Source organism: Lates calcarifer, linkage group LG21, assembly GCF_001640805.2.
Source record: "Lates calcarifer isolate ASB-BC8 linkage group LG21, TLL_Latcal_v3, whole genome shotgun sequence".
Lineage (NCBI taxonomy): Eukaryota > Metazoa > Chordata > Actinopteri > Centropomidae > Lates > Lates calcarifer.
In genome coordinates this window covers 9,091,812-9,116,983 of record NC_066853.1, presented here as the reverse complement: position 1 = coordinate 9,116,983, position 25,172 = coordinate 9,091,812, and the positions used below count along the sequence as shown (strand labels likewise).

General features: G+C 41.4%; 3 protein-coding genes across 5 annotated transcripts; 2 read left to right on the top strand and 1 right to left on the bottom strand.

Annotated features, from left to right (window-relative positions):
- The first annotated feature begins 282 nt into the window (after window positions 1-282).
- kbtbd3 (kelch repeat and BTB (POZ) domain containing 3) lies at window positions 283-6,239 on the top strand. Of its 3 annotated transcripts, none has more exons than XM_018687920.1 (10): window positions 283-545; window positions 948-1,233; window positions 1,310-1,475; window positions 1,810-1,992; window positions 2,218-2,391; window positions 2,461-2,751; window positions 3,207-3,449; window positions 3,540-3,830; window positions 3,969-4,118; window positions 4,827-6,239. In XM_018687920.1, exons 2-10 carry the CDS (start codon window positions 959-961, stop codon window positions 4,947-4,949), a joined length of 1,896 nt encoding a protein of 631 aa, XP_018543436.1. In that variant the 5' UTR covers window positions 283-545; window positions 948-958; the 3' UTR covers window positions 4,950-6,239. The 3 variants fall into 3 exon arrangements, with proteins under 3 accessions (XP_018543436.1, XP_018543438.1, XP_018543435.1); XM_018687922.1 differs by having other exon boundaries at window positions 283-580; XM_018687919.1 differs by having other exon boundaries at window positions 283-656.
- A 221-nt stretch (window positions 6,240-6,460) lies between these two features.
- On the bottom strand, window positions 6,461-7,769 carry LOC108890875 (sarcolipin). The gene is made up of 2 exons (XM_018687923.2): window positions 7,562-7,769; window positions 6,461-7,048 (listed from the first exon to the last, which is right to left on the bottom strand). Exon 2 carries the CDS (start codon window positions 6,900-6,902, stop codon window positions 6,807-6,809), a length of 96 nt encoding a protein of 31 aa, XP_018543439.1. The 5' UTR covers window positions 6,903-7,048; window positions 7,562-7,769; the 3' UTR covers window positions 6,461-6,806.
- A 6,283-nt stretch (window positions 7,770-14,052) lies between these two features.
- On the top strand, window positions 14,053-24,702 carry alkbh8 (alkB homolog 8, tRNA methyltransferase). Its single transcript, XM_018687917.2, has 12 exons — window positions 14,053-14,221; window positions 14,457-14,590; window positions 14,723-14,823; window positions 15,021-15,152; window positions 15,430-15,525; window positions 15,814-15,918; window positions 16,589-16,659; window positions 19,874-19,980; window positions 20,213-20,373; window positions 20,942-21,213; window positions 23,388-23,537; window positions 23,886-24,702. The coding sequence occupies exons 1-12, from the start codon at window positions 14,084-14,086 to the stop codon at window positions 24,531-24,533; spliced, it is 2,115 nt and encodes a 704-aa protein (XP_018543433.1). The 5' UTR covers window positions 14,053-14,083; the 3' UTR covers window positions 24,534-24,702.
- The last annotated feature ends 470 nt before the right edge of the window (window positions 24,703-25,172 follow it).

The window sequence follows — 25,172 nt, the reverse complement described above, 5'->3', positions numbered from 1 at the left end:
TGTGAATTTACCCGTAAAAGTCGTTTATTTTTTTCAACGGAGTGTCAAGTGCTGTATCATGATTGCTGCATTTAGGGTGAAAATAAATAAATAAATAAAAACACTATAGCTATTTGTAGCGCTTTGGTAAATAATTTACAAGTAAACAACCTGCCTGCCGTAATGTGAACCTTTATTCATATCTATATCTAACTGAAAACGTTAAAGCACATACTACTAGACCTTAGACTTTACTTGGACACACTCTTACCGAGCCTTAAGCCGACCAATAAAAGAGAACTACAGTTCCCAGCGGCCATTGCGCCCACTTCTACCGCAAACAAAGAATTTCAAACCAGTATACAACTCGAGGGGCCTTCCTAACGAGAAAACTAGCTTAATATTATTTACAAAATAGCGCAGTTTAATAAAAGATCTATGTTAGCGACAAGCATAACCGCAAAAACTAAAAACTAAGTCGTACTTAGTTTTTAATCCTCGCGTGATTTCAGGCTTCCGGAAGTTGGAATGGCATGAGAAAGAGAGCTGTCCGAGGTGCTGACACTGTGAGTGGCGCTTGTCCTGCTTCAGATCATTTATGGTACTGGTAGACTATATTTCACCTGTGTAGCTATATTTATATATGCCTGACTTTCAACAGCGATTCATTACCTGAGGTAATGTGTTATATCTTTGTTTAGATCTGAGTAATTGTGTGATGATTCTGAATGTGCTAGACACAAACCAAGCTCTTTCCTTAAACTGTTCTCAGTAATATGCTTGAATTGTAGAGTGGGTCTGTGTTACAGATATGCTGAAGTGAAGCAGATTCTTAAGGCTACTCACCTCTCTCCCACACTCACTCACATAATATATAGGGGCAAGGCTCAGATTCACTACATTCTTTGAAAATGTTTTATGAAGTCTGATTTTATTTTATTTTTTATTTTTCAATATTATATATTCAGAATTTTGGAAGATGGATGAAAATCAAGAGTCATCCTCATGTATCACCAACGCCCACAACTCCAGCAGCAGCCCTCCCAGTAGCCAGCCTGGCACTGCTCCACAATGCAACGGGGTCCCAGAGCACCGGACCCTGCTGCGGGTGTCTGAGTCCCACGGACTGCAGCTCTTGGGCGTGCTCAGATCGTTGAGGGAGCGAGGCTTGCTGTTTGATTTCACCATTAAGGTCCAGGAACGCAGTTTTCCCTGCCATCGTTGTGTTCTTGCAGCATGCAGTGATTTCTTCAGGTATTTATTTATTTATCCATCCGTCCATCTGTCTACCTTCTATCTATTTGATCATACTTAACTGCTTTGTGTTTAGAGCTATGTTCGAGGTGGATATGCGAGAGCGTGGTGATGGTTCGGTGACTCTTGGAAACCAGTGTCCGGCGGCGGTGGTTTCTTTCCTGGACTTTGCCTACTCTGGGGAGGCACTCATCACTGAAAGCAATGTAGACATGCTGTTTCAGCTTGCCTCCTTTCTGCAGGTAAAAAAACTATCAGCACCCACTCAACATCCCTCTTTTCTTTCTCTTAAACATCCATCATGTCTGTAAGAATTGGTTTCAGCCTTGTGTAACAGGCAGGTGCACTGCAGCTGCTGTGCGCATGCTGCATCTCCAGTTTTTTCATCAGTTCAAATATTGATTATTAGCGTAAAAACAAAATGGCAATTCAGCATAAGCCAATGAAATCATTATCTCTGACGTGAAGTTTTTTATGTGTGTATATCATATGTATTTAAAAATATTTTATTTTCCGAAAAGACATGCAGTTATTTTCGTTAATACATTTTCCCTGTTGTTGCTGTTGTTTCCTCAGGTATCAGTCCTGTCCAAGGCCTGCAGTGACTTCCTGATAGGAACAATGGATCTTTCTAACTGTCTGTCCCTCTTGTCCGTCGCTGAGGCCTACGGCTCAGCCTCCCTCCTCCAAAGTGCCAATGATTTTGTGGTTCAGAACTTTGCTGACCTTTCCAAAACCCAGGATTTCCTGGATATGCAGGTGCTGCTTGAGAACAAAGCTCTTACATCATTATATACTGATGAATAGAGATTACCCATTAATAAATATGCTCCTTAAATTACTTTATTCCTTGACTGTGTATTACATATGTAGAGTATGTATTCTGGCTCTGAAGTCTAGGGTGGTACTTCTCTTCTTAAAGGTTTCTGCTGTGTACAAGTAGTAATAATAGTGTTGAAAGTGATTTTGATTTACCTCTTATAGTTAGATGTGTTGGAGGCATGCCTAAGGTCAGACGCTTTAAACGTGCCCAGCGAGGAGGCAGTGGTGAAGTCACTTCTTCGGTGGATACAGTATGATCTCCCGGGACGACAGAAGTTGTTGCCAGGATTGTTATCTCTAACCAGACTGCACCATCTACCTGCACCTGTGCTAAAGGTATAAAGACACTGCATGTTTTAGGTTTAGGGCTTTATGCAGTGACTGACTCCCCACCCTCTCTTTCAGACTCTGCCTGATTCAGACTCTCTTCTCTGTGATGACGAGTCCTGTCTCGCCCTGCTGTCAGAGGCCCAGAGCAGACAGACCCAATACAGCGGCCTGCTTGCTGACGCAAGGCCAGCCACTGCGCAGAGCTACATCTACATCCACAAGACAGAGGAGAACGGAGAGATCCGCCACACCTTCTGCTACTGTCTGGAAACAGACCAGTGGAAAGAGCTGTCAGCGGGGCCAGAGGATGGGACACCCACGTTGCCAGACTCACCGGGATCATATCTGACCAGCTATGCAGAGAAGGTACATTTTTGGATAGAACTGCTGCTCTTTAGAGCAGAGGTTCCCAACCTTATACAACTGGTGGTCATGAGTTGTGAGCAGATTAATCAGAGTCATGTTTTTATTCCCAGATTGTTTTTGCCTCGAAAGCAAAAGGTATCCATAAATTCACAAACAAAAAAAGGCTAAGCTTAGAGAAAAATCTGAAAACTAAAATTTCTTGTAGGAAAGGTCTTTATTTTTTTCTTTCTTATCCTTTTAATCATGTTTTGACCCCCCACATTTATCTTGGGCCACCCCTTTTAAGTGTCCCAACATCTAGGTTAGAAACCATTTATTTTAAGAACACGGGTAAAAGTAGGAGCAACACCTCAACAGTCTGGTGATGTAGACTATTTATAACTACATATGTTTTCATCATGCTCTCAATTAAAGTTAACATTTCACCATCTTTTTCTCTTTCCACTGTTCTGAAGATGTTTGTCACAGGTGGGTGCCGTGGAAACTGTTGCCGGGCGATACGTCTACATGTGGCGGAGCCATTCCATGATGCCACCGATGAGGTTTGGTGCTTCTGTCCTGTGTCCCTAACCTGTACACCTGCCCCTGCCATGCTAAAGCCCCGCACCATGCACATAGCGGTGACCTGCCTGGACCGAGTGTATGTCATTGGGGGACGGACCAAGGGAACCAGAGGAGGAGCTCCTAATCTGTTGGAGGTAACAGTGCTTCCTTTATATATGATCGAGACCACATTGTTGTTCGAAGTGTGCTGGACAAGTTCTGTTCTTTTCTATGCTGCATTCCAGGTGGAATATTATAACCCACTGACCCAGACCTGGTGCTCAGTCAGCCCGCTGCCCACCGCCATCTTCTACCCTGAGGCCAGCGCTTGTGGCAGTGTTATCTACACCCTTGGGTCAGAGGTGGAAATCACAGACTCCTTCAACCCCTCACTGGACTGTTTCTTCCGCTATGATGCCCAGCAGGACCAGTGGAGCCGCCTGGTGGCAGAGTTCGGCCAGTTCTTCCACGCTACGCTGGTCAAAGCGGTGTCAATTCATAATACGCTGCACCTCTGCGACCTGTCCACTTATAAGGTGGGCCATCAGATGGGAACTGATGAATGAATGAGTTGATCAGTCACTGAATTGCAGTCTGAAAGCACTGAAAAATTATGTAGTTTTAGTTTTCTTGGCACAGGCAAGTTTAAAGCTGTTTCCTTTTTTCCCATCCAGGTGTACAGTTTCTGTCCAGAGACCTGTGTGTGGAAGGGTGAGGGGTCATTTGAGTGTGCTGGGTTCAATGCTGGAGCAGTTGGTATGAGAGACAGAATCTACATCCTGGGTGGAGATTATTCCCCTGACGAGATCACTGATGAAGTTCAGGTAGGAAAGCGTCAACAGATTTTCCAATGGTAAAATGGCTCTTTGCTTATGAGAGTGCTGGAGTAAGTGAAAAGCAATATATATGCCTATATATATCTGCTTGTACACTGCATATGTGCAGTGTGCTGTATATACTGCATATTTTTAATTTCGTATGTATCACCATCACAGTGAAGAATGCAATAGGGATCAGGAAGCTTGTACTTTACACATCAATTTAATCAAGCGATTGATTCATTGTAAGGACCACACCATAACAGCAAGTGATTTAAGGCTTAATAAAATGAGGGGAGTATCGACACTGAGAGTGGATGGATATGAGAAAAGGAAATAGGATGAGGAAGTTATTGTGTTAGGCTGGTCTGGGACTGATGTAATGGAGACCAGGAATGAGGAGACTAATCACTGGGACCCATTTCAGGCAAGCCCAGGACAGTACTTTGGGGTGAGGGTGAGGGTGAGATGGGAGAGGTATACCCAGAGCCAAATAAGAGAGGGGATAAATGGAGGGATGAGACAATAAATGGGTGTGAATATGAACTGGCAAAGGCAGTGTGAGGCAGAAATGTAAATGAATGAGAATGGGTTAACCAAGTTATTAAGTAGGTTTAAGACGTGGCCAGGCGCAGTTACTTTAACTAGTTAACTTCGTTTATTACCTGTGAATATTATTTGCACAATCAGTGTGTTTTCTTGTTACCTGTGCAGGTGTACTACAGTGGTAGGAGTCGATGGGAGGAAGTGGCGCCCATGCCCAGAGCGCTAACTGAGTTCCACTGCCAACTCATCAGCTTCAACAGATATAGGGACCCGTGGGGCGGTGCAGCATGATATACCGCAGACACACAACCAGGCACGACCGCACACCAAACATGCGAGCGGATGTATGTGTGTGTCGCGTGACGTAAGCAACCACCTACGATGAGTGTCCCTTGCCTTTCAAACCCGTACGCATGATGGACAGCTAACATCTCAAGAGAGAATGACAATCAAAAGTTTGTCTTCAACTAACATTACATCGTCTCTTACAGATCGTCGTAACACGAGAGCACCTGAGCCAGATTATTTTTTTATTTTTTTATTTAAAGATTTGATCCTTAAAATTATATGTATGTATGTGTGAAACACCTGCTGTCATTGGCTCTTTGTTGTGTCAATCTAAATATGGTCCCTCCCATGGAGGAACCCTATTGAGCTGAAGACTATTTTACAAATCCTATTTTACTATCTTAATATTTTTTTTGTCTAATATGTTTCAAATGGAGAATCCACTCATAGAAGAACCCACAGCATCTATAAATTACCAGCTCTCTTACAGCTAGACTAGAGAAAAGACTATATTATGTAATTATTATATGATGCATTTCAGGCTCCATATACTGTACATATCCTAAACAAAGAATTCAGCTTACTAGACTTTTCCTGAATTTTGTGATTTTAATGCCTGGAAGGATTAAATTATTTTGCTCTGGCAACAGTACACAAAGTCATGAAGGGATCTAAAGGCACTTTGCCATTTAAGGAAGATTCATGAGGTGAATGTATAGTGGAGTATTTGAAAGCCCTTTCAGCTAAATGTGTTTAATTTGATGGTAATGGTTAGAAAAGACACATTATTTAGTGGTCATGTATGCTGGCTTTTCCATATTATTTTCCTGATGTTCCTCACTTAATTATTTTTTTCTAACTGATAGAGAGCTGCTCATGTATATTACACTATTTGAAATTAGTTTTAATTAAAATAGTTTCATAATGCTATAATACACAATACTGTGTAAATTATCTGGGTGGATTTTCAATTTAAAAATTCGCCTTTGTTCTGTTTCATACTGTCATGTATCCATGCATGCCCTATTTCTCCTCTCTTCTTCAGATCTTCTTCAGTGAATGCTTGTTTGATGCAAATGTGCAGCTTTATCCGTACCTGTCTATCATAGAAACACTCTGTAGCTTCGACGAATGCAATAACCCAAAGTTTCAAGAACCACACGGAGAAAATAATGGGCTTCATGGTGTAAATCATGAATGCACAATAGGTTTGTGTTGTGAAAAAGAAAAAGAATCCAACAAATGACAGACTGCTTCATGGCAAGAAGTGAACATAAACATAATGCTTCATTATTTGTGTTGATGTCTTCTTCTCTATGAGTAAATACAATATCTGCATTTGACATATTCATCACTTTAGTAGAAATAGAACAATAGACACAATGGCATAGTTCAGTGTATGGAAGGTCACACGAATGACGCAGTGGTATGAGCTACAACTATTTATAGTGACATTGGAGTGTTTTCTAGCAGTCACTTTAAAGGTTTTCACAGTGAAAAACTAGAGACTCATATCAGTTCAGTTATTTTTATTCACCATCCCATCTGTACAACGATTTAAGCTTTTGCTCTTGCCAGAATTTCAAGGCCACATTCAAACAACATCTCATAATACAAGTACAGATCCAAGACTAGTTTTGTCTCTGGAGCTCTGCCCTGGCTTTAGCAATCACATGGTTTCTGACTGCAAATGAATACTAGAGCTCTGGATCAGACCAATGACCGTAGTCTAAAAGAATGAAAGCTTGTAAACACTGCGTCTGCATGAGGTCCTACAGTAACCCATGCTGGCTTCCCTCCACACCTAGATCTCCATCCCCTCTGCCTCTTATTCATCTCCTCGCTTTCTCGCGTTGTGGTTCAGTCCTGGTAAGCTTTCACCAGCAGCCACATCAGCAGCACGGTGATTAAGACAATCATGAAGTTGAGGAACAGCTCCTGCGTCGAGCGGTCCATGGCTGCGTCACGGCGGGCTGAGAGAACGGGAGAGACTGGCGAGGAGCACAGGGATCTTCTGCTGAGAAGAAGAGGTTGCAGAGAAGTGGGAGATTTGTGGGAGGTTGCAAGTGGGTGTGGTTCCTTTTTGCACACTAAACCCCAACCTGGGGAGCAGAGGTGGAGAAAAAGAAGACACAACACAATATTTTAGTTCGGGAGTGTATTTAAAACTGTGAATATGTGGGTGTGTTTATTTGTCAGTGGTACATGTCCTGTGTCTGTGTGTGCATGTGTGTCGCCCCTGTTATCATAGATTACAGGGATCAGTTACCTCTCAGTTGGGTGGCTACATCTGTTCACAGTTACCATCACTCAACAGGGAGTGGGGCCAGTATATCCCCTCACATACGCACATGATGCACACAACACACACACACACACACACACACACACACACACACACACACACATACACACCAATCATAATAATACACTGATATACTCACAATAAACACAAAAGATCACATTTCTGTACCCTACATTGTTTGATATTTAACATTTTTTGCCATTTCTTAGTTGCCACTTGCAAAAATTGTTGATTGGATGGGGTAGCCAACATTATTCCCCCAACAATGATAATATTACTCAAAATGATAACACAAACCAGAGCCAATTACCTTTCCTCTTTTGGCTGTGATTTCACTATGAACGGGACGTGGAGAAAGCAGATGTTTATCGTCCGCTCCTTTCTTTATCTCAGTCTCTGATGCAGCGACTGCTTGTTTTCTTCTTACTGGAACCTTCTCGATTGTGGCACTTCTCCTCTGAAATATCTAGTAGCAGCTGATCCTGCTGTTGTTCCAGCTTTCTGAGGTCACCAGGGGCAGGGCCCACTCCTAAAGTAGCCATCCTCAGTGGACCGCCCATGGTTCACATACACACAGACTGATGTCACGCACCAACTAAACGTCCAATCAAGTGTGTTATTTTCCACAATCTCGTCCACTGGAGTGTTTCCCATCCAAAACCATGCAGAATCTCTCCCTCCCTCCCTCCCTCTCTCTCTCTCTCTCTCTCTCTCTCTCTCTCTCTCTTTGTCACACACACAAACATGCACAGCAGAGGAGGGACTCAGGGTTATTTATAGAATATTATTGCAAATACTAGGTGGATTACAGTTATTCCAAACACAATATTCACTATAGTCTGATGGATATAGGGAACTGTAACAGTATCGCTCAGTATCTGGGGAGCAAATACGCACAGAGGCAAAGAACAACAACAGAGCAACCTCTCCAAAATGTAACATATGAGGCACGTAGGTTTTAAACCAGCTGATGCTATAATTCATCATGCTGTCTGCCCTGTCAGTTCATGCGTCATATACAAACAGAACTTGAACTAAGAAAAGTATGATGACATATACAGTACAGTCCTTTCTGCCACTTAGTTTGAATGTTTTCCTGGCTGTTGGATGACAACTGCTAGTCATTTAAGACAATGAAAGGATATACAGGTTACAAGAGAGTGTCACACAGTGGCTGGTACCCTTCTTAAACCTATTTTACTCAACAATAGTAGTTCTGAATCAAATTCTGGTCCCTTTAGGGGAGTGCAGACAGACTGATGGGCAAAGAGGGACCAATATACTGTACGAGTACCACTGGGAAACTATAGACAATGTTTTTATGGCTCTAATATTAGGACTTCTGGATACATAAAACGTTTCCTGACCAGAGTTTGTACCAATCAATCTTCATCTACAGACATATAGAGCTCAACATTTTGCAAAATATGCCTGTCTGCTTTCTTGCTGAGAGTTAGATGAGAAAATCAATACCACTCTACTCCCCCCTGTAAGCTAACCATGAACCAAGAGCCAACAGACACTTAGCTTAGCTTAGCACAAAAACCAGAAACAGCTAGCTTGGCCCTGATCAAAGGTAGAAAAATCAAACTACCAGCACCTTGTTTTTGTTTCTGTTTCTACAAAAACTAAAGTGTAACAATGACAGGCCAAGGTTTTATGAGGAGTTCTGCACTTAACTCTTTCTTGGACGGGTGTGGTGACTTCCTGGCGTCTCAACATCGCCATGAGTTTCTCAGAGGTCACTGCTCGCAGCTAAGAAATAGTCCTGCATATAACCCACCTGTAAAACCACAGCATGAACTTTGTACACTTCAGTTTTTGTATGGTTTAACAAGACGAGACCTAACATGTTAATTAGTTAGCTTTAGGGTGCTGGTAGGCAGTTTTCTTACATTTAGATAGAGCCTGACTGCTAAACTAAGTTAACCACCTGTTGACTGTAGTTTCATTTTGAGTAAACAGACATGAAAGTGATTATTCTAGATTGATTTTCTCCAGCTAACTCCCTCTAAAACTACTATTTTAAATATGTGTTAATAATAACATGGTGATTTTTTGTGGTTGTGGTCACCCATTGTATCTTTACATTCTCCTTCTTCTATGTTATGCTGGTGCTAAGAAAAGGGTTTGGACAGTGAACCTCTCAGCTCACCTCTCACTTGACAGCTGCTTACAACAGCGTTATCTCTGAACTAGTGTTAAACCCCCTCGACACACACCTTCTCCTGTACACACAGAAGGGTCACAGCAGGACAGAGTGTGTATGGGCACGATTCCCTTGAACCTTTCCATCACCGGATTCCAAGGTCATTCCCAGAGGATTTAACAGATCAAAACGGCTGCCATTTCATCACCCTACTGCTCTGCCAGCATCAGACCACAAGCTATTTCACCCAGGGATTCCCATTGTCACAGATATCCAGTGGAGGGGTGATTGAATAAAGCATTGCGAGGTGTGCAGGCATCTCTGTGCAGGGTGGGCCATGGCCCACTCTGACAGCTGTGTGTGTGCGTCTGTGTTTCGGATAGAAAAGTGCTGGCAGGGTTACCCTCTAAATCAGTGGAGAGACAGAGGGGTGTCAACAAGGCCTCAGAGACACCATTCCTCACATTCTGGGATGCTGTGTGCATGTGTGTGTGAGTGTGTGTGTGTGTGTGTGTGCGCGCGTGCAGTGAGACTACTGTTTATTATCAAGTGAAAGCTAGTTTGGTGCCAGCTTTGAGTGTTATGGCAGAAAAATATTACAATGACATCTCTCTATATAAACCACTTAGAAGAGCCTACAGTACATCATAAAAATAAGGTTAATCCAATTTAGTCATTCAAGTTATTTTAATAGGCTGTGACTTAAAACTCTGTACGTTAGGCTAGGTCCAGGAGATGATTAGCTTACCCTGCTATAAAGATGAAAAGCATGGGGAAACAGTCTGTGTGTTTCTGTCAAAAGATAAAAATGTACACCAACACCTCTAAAGCTCATTAATTAACTTATTCAATCTTGTTTGTTTAAGCTTTTGTCAAGTTTTTATGCTAAGCTAATCGCCAGCTGGTTGTAGCCTCAAATTTAGTGTACAGACATCAGGTATTGAGCCAAAGCAAAAACTTAATTCCATTTATACTTACATTATTATTATTATTATTATTAAGGGTCAATAAAACCTGTTATAACAGCCAGTGATTTAACCCTTAGTATGATAATAGTATTGATCTTATCATTAAACATTTTGCATGACAGGCAGTAAGGGAATATCAGTTGAAAACAGTTATCTAAATCTGGTGTCTCTATGATAATAAAGTTTAGGAGACATGATTTAACATACGTTTGCATATTAAAGCTAAAAGATAGAATTTCTGGCCATCTAAAAGTGGGTCCTGCTAGTTGGCCTGCACGTTAGACTATAAATTGCTGGCACTGAAAAATTATTTAGCCCACAGCTTTGCTTGTTTAAAGTGACTAAATCTTTTCCGCTGTTGTGGCACTTGATTGGAGAAGAGACAGGAATTTATCTCAGCTGAGTGAGAGATGATACACACACCAGATGGATCACCAAACACAATACTCAGCCCTGTTAATATTTTGGCCAGTTGAAATATTATGTTTGAACCTCAGACCTGTTGCCAATTAGACTTCTGCTTAACGTAACTTCTATCTCTGTGTTATATCCATTAATAGCTGCCGATTAGTCAGTGAATAAACAGATTTTTTATTTTTTTCAGTGTTACAGTATGATGCAGTCTTCTCTGTGTAAGACAAACCTTTGGCTGTTTACATTTTTATACCACCAAAACATTTAAAATACCTTTGTTACATATCAGTCATGTTTCATTTTGAATGAAACTGGGCCTTGAAATGACAAAACAAAAACATTTCAGATGTTTTAGTCATTAAAGGACAGTAAACTGAGAATTGGTGGATATATGCATGTGTGTCAACAGACCTCTTTTAAATAGCAGTTAGATTTCAGAATTACATTTGTATGTCTCTTTATTATTTATTTCACTAAAAAAGGCAGTTGTGACTGATAGATTTCTGCACTTGTACCTGCCTGTATCATCACCTCTGTTTCTTTGACTTTCATCTTTCTCCGAGAACAAACAGATATGTGATTGCACAGAGTCCCCAGAGAGCAGTAGAGATCAGAACCACTATTTAAAAGAGCAGGATCTGGTTTCTTTATCCGTCCGTCTCTATCCTGCAGTCTCCAGCTAATTAGAATACAAAGATGCCAGCAACAGGAGTTTGGCCTCTGGCTACCGGCCCTGCATTTCAAAGGGTGCTGGCATGCCTCAGGGTACACAAGTGGTTCCACTCTAGTTCTCACCATTACGTTGCTTTTTCAGGTCTTGGCTGATGTGTGAGGTGAAGCTGCCCTTGAGCGCTGGCAAGGGAAATATCTTCCTAATCTCCTGTTCATAGCCTTGAAATGACATTTCCACTTGGTGCAATGTTGATTTGTTCATTAACATTCATCCCTTGTGAGTTCATGGATGGCTGACCGACCCTGAGCTGGATTGTTATAAGATGAAGTTCAAAGTTTGAAACAGCAGGTTGAGTAACAAATCTCACTACAAGGTTCAGCTTTTGATCATGTCACATGATCTCCATTAGCAGGTGGGTCACTCATGATCTTCTGAATCGACTTTGTAATGACATAGTTTTCACAAAGTACAGTGGATAAATATGTTGTATAAAATGCTGTGAATGCAAAAGCGTTAATTCTTTCTGATACTGACCTGGATTAAAATAACCTAGTTTGGTATTTTGGTGTGTCATCCAAAGCTCATAAAAAGAGTGAAGATTTCATTATACTGCTTTTAAAAGCAAAATGGAGCAGAGTAGAGTGTTGTTGTCATGTCAGAGAGGGCAGCAGTGTGCTCTCCTGTCTGACCAGCTGTTGTTTTGTAGACTAAACTGAGCATGCTGTTAAGACAACGAAAGGGTTCCCACCGGCCAGCTCAGCTCAGCCCGGCGCTGTAATTACTGAGATGGCTGTAGACAGGTGAGGGCACCATTACACAACACACCCCGTGTATAAACGCACGCACACGCGGGCTTCATGCTCGTACAAAGGCTTGCACATGCATGCTGTAACGCACACACGCACCCAGAGGGACTGTAGAGTCATTAATCTGGCTGCAGAAGAATTCATATGCAGGATCTGAGCTAATTGGCTCCTTTGAGGGAGGAAGCAGAGAGAGAGAGCAGCGACCAGGGCAGACTCTGCATCAAAGACAAAACAATGCACAGAATTCATCAATTACAATTTAGCACTCATGCCACAAATGTGACTGACTGTATCTGATCTGCATCTGGCCTGATGTATAGAGCGAAAAAGCAAGTCAACCAGACCACTGCAATAACACTTTTTCATTCTTGAGTAATACAAGATCATCCCCAGTTGCCAAAATTTGAGCAGAGTCCGATGATGGATGAGTGAAATGGATGAAAATGGAATGACAAATAGTTTCCACCCTATATACTTACATTTTATCCCTTAGTATCAAGTTAGTGGGGCCTATAGAATGATCCATGGGGCATTTTTGTCTGTCTTTTGTTGGGAGATTAGGGTGGCATGCAGCATGGATCTACCGTCAGGGTTTAGGTCCCATATAATGGAGCCACAGGGAAAAACACCAGTCGTAAGTAAGGCTTGGATATGAGACCAGAAGAGAGAGGAACCACAAGAGTAATCCCTTTATTAGCGTGATACTATAGATACATACCACGTAAGAGCGATTTGTCCCAGATGGAATATTACACAGTAGGATATAACTAGCAGGATTACCCATGTCACCAGAGACACGCTACTGACTGACAAAATAGACTTTACTTCCCCAGGTTAGTAGTCCTCAAATACATTTTGGGGAAACACTACACACTACACAGGTCACACTGATGAACGCAGGTGCCTTTAATTGCTGCATTGCATTGGACTAATTGTTGTAACAGAGCCAAGGTTAATGTTATTAGTTCCACCTGTGCTATGACAAGTCAAAACATCAGCTCTGGTAAGGGTCAGTGAATCCCTCACTATTAGGAATAATAAAGAAACAATTGCAAGGCTATCCATATTCAGGTTAGCAAGATTTAATCAGAAAGCAAAGAGATGTGTAGAGTGCAAAAAGGACAGATTTGGACATTAAGTCATACACATGAGGGCCAACTGTAAACAGATTTCATGAATTCTGTGAACTCTGTTCATTCAGTTTTTTTTGAAGACAATGATGTGAGTCCTTTAACCCTCAGTATAATTATATATTTTCAGTATATTGCCTGAAATGCCTCCTTTTTTGGGATTTTAACTTATTCATTATTTTAATAATGCATATTTGATTGCCTATATTTTACTTACTCTGCCACCTAGACATAGGTGGCAGAGTGAGTAAAAAGTGTTGGTTGCTGAGCATTAGGAGTGGGAAAAAATGTATTTATTGTTTCAGTTATGTTTCATATCCTACAGACTGACCACTCTTTGTATCGTGCAGAGGTGTCTGCATGACTGACTTCAGGCTTTGACCACTATAGACGGTTTTTCATCTCCCATTCAAGCCTCATTGAATCAACTTTTGTCCCCCAAGCTTGTGCATACTAACACATCTAGCAGATTATTTTTCCATCTGTTTCACAAGTGAAGACACTTAGAGAGAGCAGTAACAATAATTTCTTACTTTGCTGTGATTTTTCTACAAATAAACACAACAAAACCTTTGTTACGCACATTACTCTACATGTAGTGAACCAGAGGGAGGCAGGGTGCAGGTGCTGAGCCCTCGGGAACTCTGAGTCTTGAATGTTTGTTGCACCCGGACAAAATAAAATGACGGACTATGGATCCTAGTGTGGAAAACAGCGTTAAGGCCGTGAGAAAGAGTAAAGAGGAGAAGAAAGTCCTACGAAAACAATTAAAAGCGAGTCACACTTTGCTGAAACATGAAGGCATCACCACGGCTCCGCTGCCAACCAAGGTAGAAAAAAAATGTTCGTAAACACGAAGTATAGAAGCTGTCAGACAGAGAAGAGAGACAGCTATCGTGTACCTCCTGCTTCTTAAAACATGTACTTTTGCAGCAGTAAACGCAAAATAAAATACATATAAAATACATTTTTAAGCTCACTTCCGCGTACTTCTTTTCAGCTGTATTTTGTTGTTAAACATGCCTTTATATCTAATCGATCAATCTTCGTCTGTCTCTTCTGCAGAGTTTGGTGGTGGCGAACGGCGGCTTGGGGAATGGTGTCAGTCGAGAGGAGCTGTCTGCAGCACTGAAAGAGATGGGGGAGGTGGAGGCCTTGATAATGCCCCCTCACAAGCCTTATGCTTTTGTCACGTACAGGTGCAGTTGGTTCATGGACAGTACTTAGTGACACCAACATTTTATTTTATACTTTCAGTAACTTTTGGTTGCTTGTCTCTGGAAAATTGTAGTTTAAAACTCACGTTATTGTTGTTGTCGTTCTGTTTCCAGATGTGAGGAGAGTGCTCGGAAAGCCGTCGTCCACCTAAATGGACAAAAGCTGCAGTGTGGAGAGAACAGTGTCACACTCTACCTCAGTTATGTTACCTCGGGTACTTGCCTTAAACACTGAACCACACACACACACACACATTACTGCCATACAGACATTAATGTTTATGTCAGATTTTATGTGGAAGACAATCAAAGCCATTTGATTTGTGTGCGTGCTTGCGTGTCTTATAAGAAACATATTTTTGCAGCCAGTAGCGTGTTCCTTACTGTGTGTGTTGTGTGTGTTTGTGTGCAGTAACCTGTGAGAAGGAGAAGTCTGTTCCCTTACCGGAGGGATTAGTCTTGGTGGAAGATTTTGTGTCTCCAGAGGAAGAGGCTCTGTTGCTCGCTGCTATAGACTGGTCGTCCACCAATGATGATGTCACTGGTGAGGGCCTGCGTAATTTATTTGTGTTTGATTCTTAAGTTCTGGCTAAACTGCTTTGTAGAATTCTTGATGTTCTTCTTAGGTCATAAATCCAAGCATTAGTCTTTAACATTGAATCTAACGTGTAAAAGTTAGAAGCAGTACTGATGGGAAAAACTGAACGGATCAGTTTTGTATCTTTCAAATCAGATTTTTTACACATTTGAGATCGAGAAAGATGAGAAATTGAATGTTTTATGTCAACCTGCTTTACTAACTTCATTCTAATGTGTTGTAGCTCAAAAAGCTCTGAAGCATAGAAGAGTTAAACATTATGGCTTTGAATTTCGCTACGACAACAACAACGTGGATAAGGACAAGCCATTACCTGCAGGTAATTTTGCTCTTTTTTAAAATCCAAATATGTATACTTTACATTCTGAGTATTATGGATCTATTTTCATAGGTTTGGCCATTATTCCATAAACTTAGGATAACATTTTGCTGACTGATTGCTTCACTGTGCTGTCCACAAAAATCTTTTAGGATCATACATCTCAGCATTTCTGTTTTCACCTGTAACACTTTATGACTGCCTCTCATAAATAGCAGAAAAAAGTAGCATTATTTGTAAATTAGGATGAAGTAACACAGGAGCTAATAAGTGTGTGTGTGTATCCAGGTCTTCCTGAGGAGTGTCTTCCTGTTCTGGAGCGGTGTTTGAGGAACGGCCACATCGACATCATGCCAGACCAACTGACTGTCAACCAGTACGAGTCTGGACAGGGTCAGTTGTTCCAGTCATGTCTCTAATGACTTATCACATACAGACCCAGAAAATGATCCAGATAAGTTTCAGATAAGTTTATCTGTAAAGCTATGTGAAAATGACAGTTGTATTAAAAATGTCACTATTTATACACTTAGATAATCCAAACCTAATCATTTTACATATCATGTTTAATCATGTCTGCTGCAGGAAGTTCAAACGTACATGTTAAGTGTTAAGGGAGTCTTGTAGAGAGTTATGGGAACCAGTGGAGGATAAAAATACAGATGTTTAATTATTTCAGAGGTTAGTGAACCATCTTAGTAAAGACAAATTACTAAGATGGTTATTAAAACCATTCTATTTTTTTCAAATATAATTAAAAGGAGCACACAAGAAGAGTTGACTGATTTGTACCACAAGATGGCAGCAGAAACCTTTGCAATATGCATCCAAGAGGAATTTAAAACTCCTTGCCTTCTGTTTGTTGTTTTTAGATAGAATTACATCATGGTTTTAGAAGGAATGAATTATTATTAATAATACTTGTTTTTTAAGCACAAGCATATTAACTTAAACCCAGCAGCATCCCCCCAAAACACTGAACCCTTTATATATATGTATATATTTTTTAAGAGAAACCTGATGGTCTTTTTTGTAATTCTACATGTGTTTATAATGTTTTCAGGTATTCCTCCTCATGTGGACACTCACTCTGCCTTTGAGGACACCATCCTATCACTGAGCCTGGGGGCAAAGGTAAGAGGACAGTCTATAATTTAATGATTTAAAGCAGCATGAGCTGGTCCAGAGAAATTCTCGTCACAGACTTGTGGGTTAGTAATTTACCCATCCTTACAAGTCATCAATCAGCCAGTATCGAGCAGTGGTTCTCAAGGTGCATTTATTAATAGTTAAAGTGAAAGTTACAAAACAGTTATAAGATAGATAGTGAATGTAAGTAGAGACCATTTTAGAGTGGGATCACAGCAGCCATGATGCTTGCCAACATGTTGACATTCAAACCAATGAGTACTCAGTACTTATAACTACATTATAACATGAGTTCTTAGTACTTATAGGTCAGATCACACCCATCTTTGAACTCAGCCTTAATTTTGGTCCCAACGAATGACTGTATCTTTCATGGTTGCACTGCCACTGCAGTGACAGAACCTGACATATAAGCACCTGCCAAAGTACTCAAAACCATCTCTGTGTAGGTGTCTCAAGGACCACATTTTGCCACGATGACACACATACACAAAAGTGAAAAAATACCAGCCCCGCAAACGCAACTGGTAAAGACAGTCCTCTCTCTGTTTGTAAGCCTCTCTGTGTCCTGCTGATCAATCAAATTAACTGTCACTTCACTGACCAGTGTGATTCATCTGTCTCAGGGGGGCACAACTGTCACAAATGAGTGAGTATGTGTGTGTGTCCTTGTGATTTCACTGAGAACATTTTGTCACCTTCTTTGCAACATTCTCCCTCTCTAACACACATGCAGTATATAGCCGTCACACACTTTTGTACACTGTGGCCTTTTTTGTCACAGTCTCCCTACTTGTAGTAAATTAAGTCAACAGTGAAAGAACAAAAGAGATGCAGATTTTCCTCTGAACAATGGGTGTTGCCGTGTCCTTGACTGTTCCAGGTGTGACTAGATGATGTGACCTGACAATGGGACGGCAGTTTAGTCTCTGCAGGGGTGACTGCTGTGGATGAACACCCATCTGTCCCTGTTTTACTGAAACCCAGGGGCTCTATTAGCAATCATCTGTCATCTGTCACAGCATCTGTCACGCACACAGATTGACACACAGTGAGTGTGTGAGTGCAGTGCAGTGTATTCTGTGTTCTAGGTCTTCAGTGCGGTAGGCATGTTATATCAGGTGGTTCGGCAAAAAGGCTTTTACAGCCCAAAAGTCAGAGATACACAAGTACTCCTAAAAGCAATATTCTCTGAATATGGTGGGGATGTGATATGTGGGGAGATATACATATATATATATATATATATATATATTTTTTTTTTTTTATTTTTTTTAAAGAACTTGTGGAATAATGATAAAAATGAGGCAAACCTTTAAACATAAAGCGTGGACTTCTCATTATTCATCATTAAGTTAACAATAAATTGCCAAAACTGAACAACAATTGATACACATGAGTAACCCAATGTACTCGATGGAGATTTTGACTCACTAAATTATTCAGTGTATTATTGTATTTTGTGAATCTGTGAATGTAACAAGTCAATCCAACTGTGATTCCGTTTTGATTCTAGCAGACAAGATGCTGAGCATCATTAAATCTCACTTTCAGCTTGCCACATGATTTGATTTAACTTGATCGGACTGAATTTCAGTGCTTCCGATTAGTGAAAAGTAACCAAACTGATTCAGTCATCATTGATTTGAACACATGTAAACGCGTTCCCTTAAGTTATGTGAAATGTAGCTGCACTTTCCATGTTTATTGACCCCGTGTGTGTTTGCATTTCAAAGATGGAGAGAGAAAAGGAGTAACTGGCTGTGTGTGTGTGTTGTGTGCGTGCATGCATGCGCCTGTGTCTGTGAGTGTGAGAATGATGAAAAGTCTTGTAAGCGTAGCTGCCAGCATCACCATTGATTTAGTCACATTCCACTGGTTTCATTGATTGGCTGATACTCCTCAGATGGGAACAACACAATTGTGTGTGTGTGTGTGTGTGTGTGTGTGTGTGTGAGTGAGAGAGTGCATGAGAAGGATTTCAGTTGTGGTTTGAGGGAAAGATCTGATCATTTGCTGGTGTTGCCTGTACATTGCTCTCTCACAATCATACACAAACACACAACTGTCTCTCTAACTCACACACACACACACACACACACACATACACACACACACACGCCTCTACCTCACAAAATCCAATTTTCCTGCTGTCAGAAGTTGGAGAGATGCAGTTTGAAATCGTGTAGATGTAATTTCCCAGCAGAGCTCATGCTGTTATGCGTTGTAAGGAAACATTAGGATCAAACACAGAGATGCCTCTGCTGGTTGTTAGTGAGAGAGCACACACTGTTTTCTCTGATGTCACACAAAATGCTTGCGTAAAAGGAAAGACGGTCTTATATTTGGAAGATTTTTTTAATAGTATTCCATTAATTTGTGATGTTAGTGGTCTGTGGTAGTGTGATAATAGTTGTTGACTTTCACTGTGTAATTCTGTGTGACCAATATCTATGAAAACTCAGTGTGACTAAAGATTTAACTATCATGCTTTGCTAAATAAAAACACATTTTTCTAGGAAAAAATCTTGTTTATTGTTGTCATAAGTCAAACAGCCATAACTCAAATGGAATATAGAAGAACACAAACAAAGCTGAGTTGAATCGGGCATTTTGTTGGAGTAGTAAACAGGACAATGAAGCATTCAAACCTTAACAACCTTAACAGGTTTTCAATCCTGGAAGATAATTCAATACTAAAAGAAATGAGGTTTGATGCTCATTATCAGCACTTACATGGCTGTAACAGCCTCAGACCAATAAGTATGGCTGCCCCTGTCCAATACGCCGGATCGACATCAGTGCTGTTACTGACGTATTTAGCTGAATCAGGTAATGGCTGCGAAGTGACCACTCCACAGTTTCTTTGTCAGTCTGGACCCTATTACATTCGTTTAGTAAAGGCAGGACGCTGTCTCAGTTTTAGTTCTATGGCAGTCCCTGATTTCATGTTACCATATATAAAATTGATTCAAAAGAGCTGTACCCTGAGTCATACATGCATCCACGATCATATGCACAATCCCGCTGCTGCATGAGACAAATCACTGTCAGTTCATGATCTTCCACTTTCTCTCTTCTGATTTAAATGGATAGTTCCTGTTGCTGAGTATGTGAGTGAGTGAGAACCTTCCTCTGTGTTCTAATGAGTGGTCTGAAAATCTAATGCTTGCACCTGTTTTTTTGCGTGTTATTACAGACGGTGATGGAATTCCGTCATCCCGATGGTCGTCTTGTTCCAGTGATGTTGCCAGGGCGGAGCCTCCTGGTGATGAAGGGAGAGAGCAGATACCTCTGGACCCACGGGTGAGCAGGGCTGTGCTGCAGATGGCTTCATACTGTATTTTGTATAATACAGTCTGTATGTGGACTTCTGTCCTCATTTTAATCCCATTCACATGAAGATAAAACCAGTGACAGGTTCAGGGTTTCACATCTCTCTGGAGCTTACTTTATATACAACAACTGTTCAGATTAATTTGTGTCAGTTTGTGTATAATGTCCGCTACCACAACAACTGTCTCTCATCTTCTTTCAGAATTACTCCTCGGAAATTTGACATGGTGCCGGCCTGTGACCCACAATCCCCTGCTCATGCAACTTCTGACCTCGGGACCAACTGCAATCTCACCTTGAGCAAGAGAGGCACCCGCACTTCTTTCACTTTCCGCAAGATCAGACATGAACCCTGCCGCTGTGGTGAGAACCTTGCAAGTGCCAAATAAATCAGTCTGTGTGTTTGATAACAAAAAATGCTGTGGGTTTGTGTCCTACCGGTTGCACAGTAAACAGTTACGCACACATTGTGATGGAATGAGTAGAGATTCAAATCACCAAATTTGGCATGCAAGCTTTGATTTGCAACGTGAAGTCATTTCCTCTTTCATTAATATCATCACATTTCATTAATCAAAACTAATGTCAAACTTGCAGCCCCTGCATGAGAATTTGAGAGCCCTGTAGGACTAAAGAAATTTATCTGCAATGTGCAAGTAGTTCTTTTTACAATCACAAGCCACATATTGTATTGTCTTCAAGTTACTAACATTATGAAAGATATTCAGGAAATTGCAAACAGAAAATTGTTATTAATTGATTATAAAAAGTGATACAATAGTAATGAAATTTTGTGGAGCATGGTTTGTCAAAGTGAAGTATGTGTGCCTCAGCACCCATACACCTGTAATAGGTGCATAGGTCTGTATGTGCGAGCCTTTGTCTCACCATTCCACCCTCTTCCCTCTCCTCTCTCTTTCTCTCCATCCAGCCTTTCCCTCTGCCTGTGACAGTCAGGGAGCTCCATCAGCACCCTCGCCCTCTCCCCCTTCACTTCCCTGTTGCCATGCCGACGCCACCCGCCTGGAGGAGGAGTACGTGCACCGGGTGTACGACGCCATCGCCACACACTTCAGCAGCACCCGCCACTCCCCCTGGCCTCGCGTTTGCCACTTCCTGTCCTCACTCCCACCTGGCAGCGTGCTCGCTGATGTGGGCTGTGGAAATGGGAAATACCTGGGTGCCAACCCAGACGTGATTGCAGTGAGTGTCATCATATATTATAATAATGTTATTCTGCGTTACTTTAGTGATCCCTGTAGGGAAATTTCCTCCTTTCATTCCATTTTTATTGCCACCGCGCCTTAGATTATCGTCACTGTGAAATACCACACATTTTCATAACCGTCACTTATGTATAGAAGTGTCACATCACTGTCAGCAAATTAGTTGCAGCAGAGGCGGCAAACAGTGAATTCATTGAGGTAGAACAACTCTGCTGCTATTTCTCTGATACAAGTGGGGTCTCTGATGGATTCAGAAGGACAAGGTGGGAGAAGCCTTTTTTTAAACCCACTTTAATGTTGATGCACCTGATTCCACCCAATAATCCTAAAAACCGTACATCATCATGTTACTTGGACAAGGCCTCCAGGCTTGTTTTTGTTGCAAACCAACATAAATTGTCTTACTAAGGTGTTGGGCTGCCACGACCCGCCGGAGCACTTTCGGTGCACCTTGACATTGATTCTACAAGTCACTGGGACTCTATTGGAGAGATGGATCACCATTCTTCCAAAAGAGATTCCCTCATTTGGTGTAATGATGGTGGTGGAGAGCGCTATTTAGCATGTAGGTCTAAAATCTCCCATAGGTGTTCAGCTGGGTTGAGATTTAGTCCCTGCACCGTCATCCTGTTTCGCAGCTCATTTTTCAGGTTTTTGCTTCAACTTGTCACCTGTCTGTATCCGAGTAAGACTTCAGAAATAGTTTAACATTTTGGGAAATGCGCTCACTTACTTTCTTTTTGAACTGAGATGAGAACATCAATATAAATCCTATCTCTGTGCATTAGGTACAGAGCTGGAGCTACAACTTGCTTAGCCTAGGTTAGCATAAAGACAAAAGGGGGGAAAAAACAGCACATTTAAATCGCACTAATGAACTGTTTATCTTCTTTGTTCAATCTGAACACAAACAAAAATGTAGAAATTACATTTTATGGTTTTAGGTGAGGGGTTACCTGCTAGAACAATTTCCTTGCAAACAACAGCTGGTTGCAGTGAAAAAGACACAGCAAAGGTCAAAGCCTTCTGTGCTCAGCATTCTCATAAACGTATAGTGAAGAGGAGTAGTTGTGTCAAGTCCTCAGTGCCCCGGTACACATGTTCCATAAGCCAGACCTCTGTTTGCTCATCATTATGCTGATGTTTACTTATTTATCTCCAAGTACACGTCAGGCTGGGTATGTGGGTAATGTGTTGGTGCTATAGAAAGTCATGTCTACAGTCAGTTAGCAGCTAGTTTGTTTTTAAGTTGTCTAAACATTTGAATGAGCTAGATAATATACCGAGGAACGATAATCCTCGTTGCTGACGCCTGTGCTCCTCTCGCTCTGATTTCTGCTGGTTGTCATTGTTTGCATTAGCTCAGTTTCCATGGTAATATCCAAAATTTTCTGTTTACGTATGCACACTGGGATATTCGTGTTTGGGATTTGGAGGTGCGTGTAAGCAGCTTATCCTGACTCAGACCGTAACCATGATAAATCATTACTGAGAACATTGCGATCAGGTCACACATCAACTTTCTGAGCTGGTTTTCTCTGTTTTTCTCTCTTAAATTTGTTTAATTCCCTCTGCACTTTCTTTTGGTCTTCTCTATATTTCCCCTCTTGTCTCCTGTGTCTCTCATCGCAGATTAACACTGTTAACCTTCCCAGTGTTAATTTGTGTTTGCATGTCAGACTGAGCCTGTGTGTCTACTCATGCATGTGTGTAGTATTCCTCACTATCTTTTATCACCTCTGTCTCTTCTGAGAGTAGATCACATGACTCAAAGCCTGATTGAATTGTTCCTGTTGACAAAATGTGTTGAAAATTATTATAACTGTCATTCAATTCCCCTCAGTCCTTTATTCTCTTCCTGTTACATTTATTTCAAGCTTCCCTAGTGTATACATTTCTTCACTTGCAGCATTTTCTGTCACTCCATCTACCTACCACTACTCTTTATGTCTTTTGCTCATATTTGGTTCCTTGTTAATTCTCTCCCCATTATTTCTATTATCTCACTGGTTCAAGAAACAATTAGAGATTGTTTCTGCTGACATTTCCGTGACATTTCATTTGGACCTTGTACATGTTTAGAATCTGTACCTGTGTTCCTGTTTGTGAGTATTATTATTTTTTTAATCATTGTGTTTTTTCTTTCTTCAGGTCGGCTGTGACCGTAGCAGTGCCCTTGTCCAAATCTGTGCAGAGAGAGGTTTCCAGGCGTTCGTATCCGATGCTCTCAGTGTCCCTCTGCGAACAGCCTCCTGTGATGCCTGTATCTCCATAGCTGTCATACACCACTTTTCCACTCCGGTACGTACAGCACGTGCACACACGAAGAATGACAGTAACAGGTGACGCCTCCATCCACTTTTTCCAAGAGATGGACCTACACAAAAACACCTGCCACATGAATTTAAGCTTTGTCACATATTTAACGTTGATAATAAACATTGTGTTGGATGCTTAAACACCTAAGTGACAGATTCCCCAACCTGTCTAAAAGAGAGAGACTGGGAGAATTAAAAAAATAAAAAATAAACATTTGCAAACACACATTTGAACAAGTTTTTATTCCCTGGGTTTGTTTGAGAGTTTAGTTTCAAGAGTTTTCAGTTCCTGCCTGTGTATGTGTGTGTGTCTGTGTGTTGTGTGTTGTAGGAACGTCGGCTAGCAGCAGTGAGGGAGCTGGTGAGACTTTTGAAGCCTGGAGGTCAAGCGCTCATCTATGTTTGGGCTTTTGAACAAGAGTACAACAAGCAGAGGTCCAAATACCTCAAAGAACAGAACAAAGAGCATCCTGAACACCTCAGTCCAGACAACAACACATCAGAAGACAGACAGGAGCCTCATGGGAAACCCAGAATCCATACCAGCGGTCATTTAGAAGACAACTGCAGGCCTGCAGACAAAGTGACTGATGGCAAACTTAGTGTGCACACTAACCGGACAACCTTCAACACCCAGGACCTTTTGGTTCCCTGGCATCTGAAAGAGGGGAAAAGACAAGGGGAGGAAGAATCAGGAGAGAGTGGGAGGAAGGACAAAAGGAAAGAGAAGTCCAAAACGGCTTCAGGTAACTCTCACAGCCCAGACTCTAAACCCAGTCCAAGTGATGACTCCATTCAAACTTCCAGCTCTACGCTCAAGTCTGAGTCTGGGAGCAGCCCAGCACCCGTCTTCCACCGCTATTACCACGTTTTCCAGCAGGGGGAGCTGGAGCAGCTGTGTGCTCAGGCGGCAGGAGTCAAAGTGCAGAGCAGCTACCACGATCAGGGAAACTGGTGTGTTATATTAGAGAAGGACTGAGGGAGATGAACTGACTGACAGACACATAATTTATAGTAACTCTGCTACAAATACATGTTGGAAGATGATAACACAATGTAATTAAAAACTCTTTCACTTGCTTAAATGTTAAAGAGAAGAATGAACAGAAAAGTGCTGCAAAATAAATGTAATGATTTTATAAAATGTCTGCCATGATTGTGTACTTCTTGCATTATTTTTTGACAGTGGATCAAATAGGAACTTGGCATTTCTTTGAACTGAGCCCAGATTTTCTGCATTGCTGTATTGTGCTGTTTCTGAAGAGATATGTCAGTATGTCAGTCCTGCAGCAGAAAATCTCAATCCTATTATTTAAGCAAACCTAGACGTAGTATTTGGATTGAAGATGCAGAATTAATACGCATCCTCTGATCACTCCTGTGTAACCACCATCACCCGTAATAATCTTTATCTCACTGCTTTGCCTTTTCCACCATCTTTGACCTCCCTGTCTGCTCTGAATTCACTGAGGTGTAATTAAACTGGTAACAGTGTGTGCTCGACCTTTTCAAGTTAAAGGGCCGACGTGTAACATGGCGCTTCAGGCTGTGGGGGGATTTGCTCATATTCAAGACACAGAACATATATTTCTTTTTAAAACATGTGCCTTACAGAGGT

What these genes read in the sequence shown, in the direction of transcription:
- kbtbd3 (XM_018687920.1), top strand. Translation starts at nt 959, where the DNA reads ATGGATGAAAATCAAGAGTCATCCTCATGTATCACCAACGCCCACAAC. An exon ending in AGGATTTCCTGGATATGCAG is followed by an intron (nt 1,993 to 2,217) that starts GTGCTGCTTGAG and finishes TACCTCTTATAG; the next exon opens with TTAGATGTGTTGGAGGCATG. An exon ending in GAGCTCCTAATCTGTTGGAG is followed by an intron (nt 3,450 to 3,539) that starts GTAACAGTGCTT and finishes GCTGCATTCCAG; the next exon opens with GTGGAATATTATAACCCACT.
- LOC108890875 (XM_018687923.2), bottom strand. Translation starts at nt 6,902, where the DNA reads ATGGACCGCTCGACGCAGGAGCTGTTCCTCAACTTCATGATTGTCTTA.
- alkbh8 (XM_018687917.2), top strand. Translation starts at nt 14,084, where the DNA reads ATGGATCCTAGTGTGGAAAACAGCGTTAAGGCCGTGAGAAAGAGTAAA. An exon ending in CCTCAGTTATGTTACCTCGG is followed by an intron (nt 14,824 to 15,020) that starts GTACTTGCCTTA and finishes GTTTGTGTGCAG; the next exon opens with TAACCTGTGAGAAGGAGAAG. An exon ending in CCAACCCAGACGTGATTGCA is followed by an intron (nt 21,214 to 23,387) that starts GTGAGTGTCATC and finishes TTCTTTCTTCAG; the next exon opens with GTCGGCTGTGACCGTAGCAG.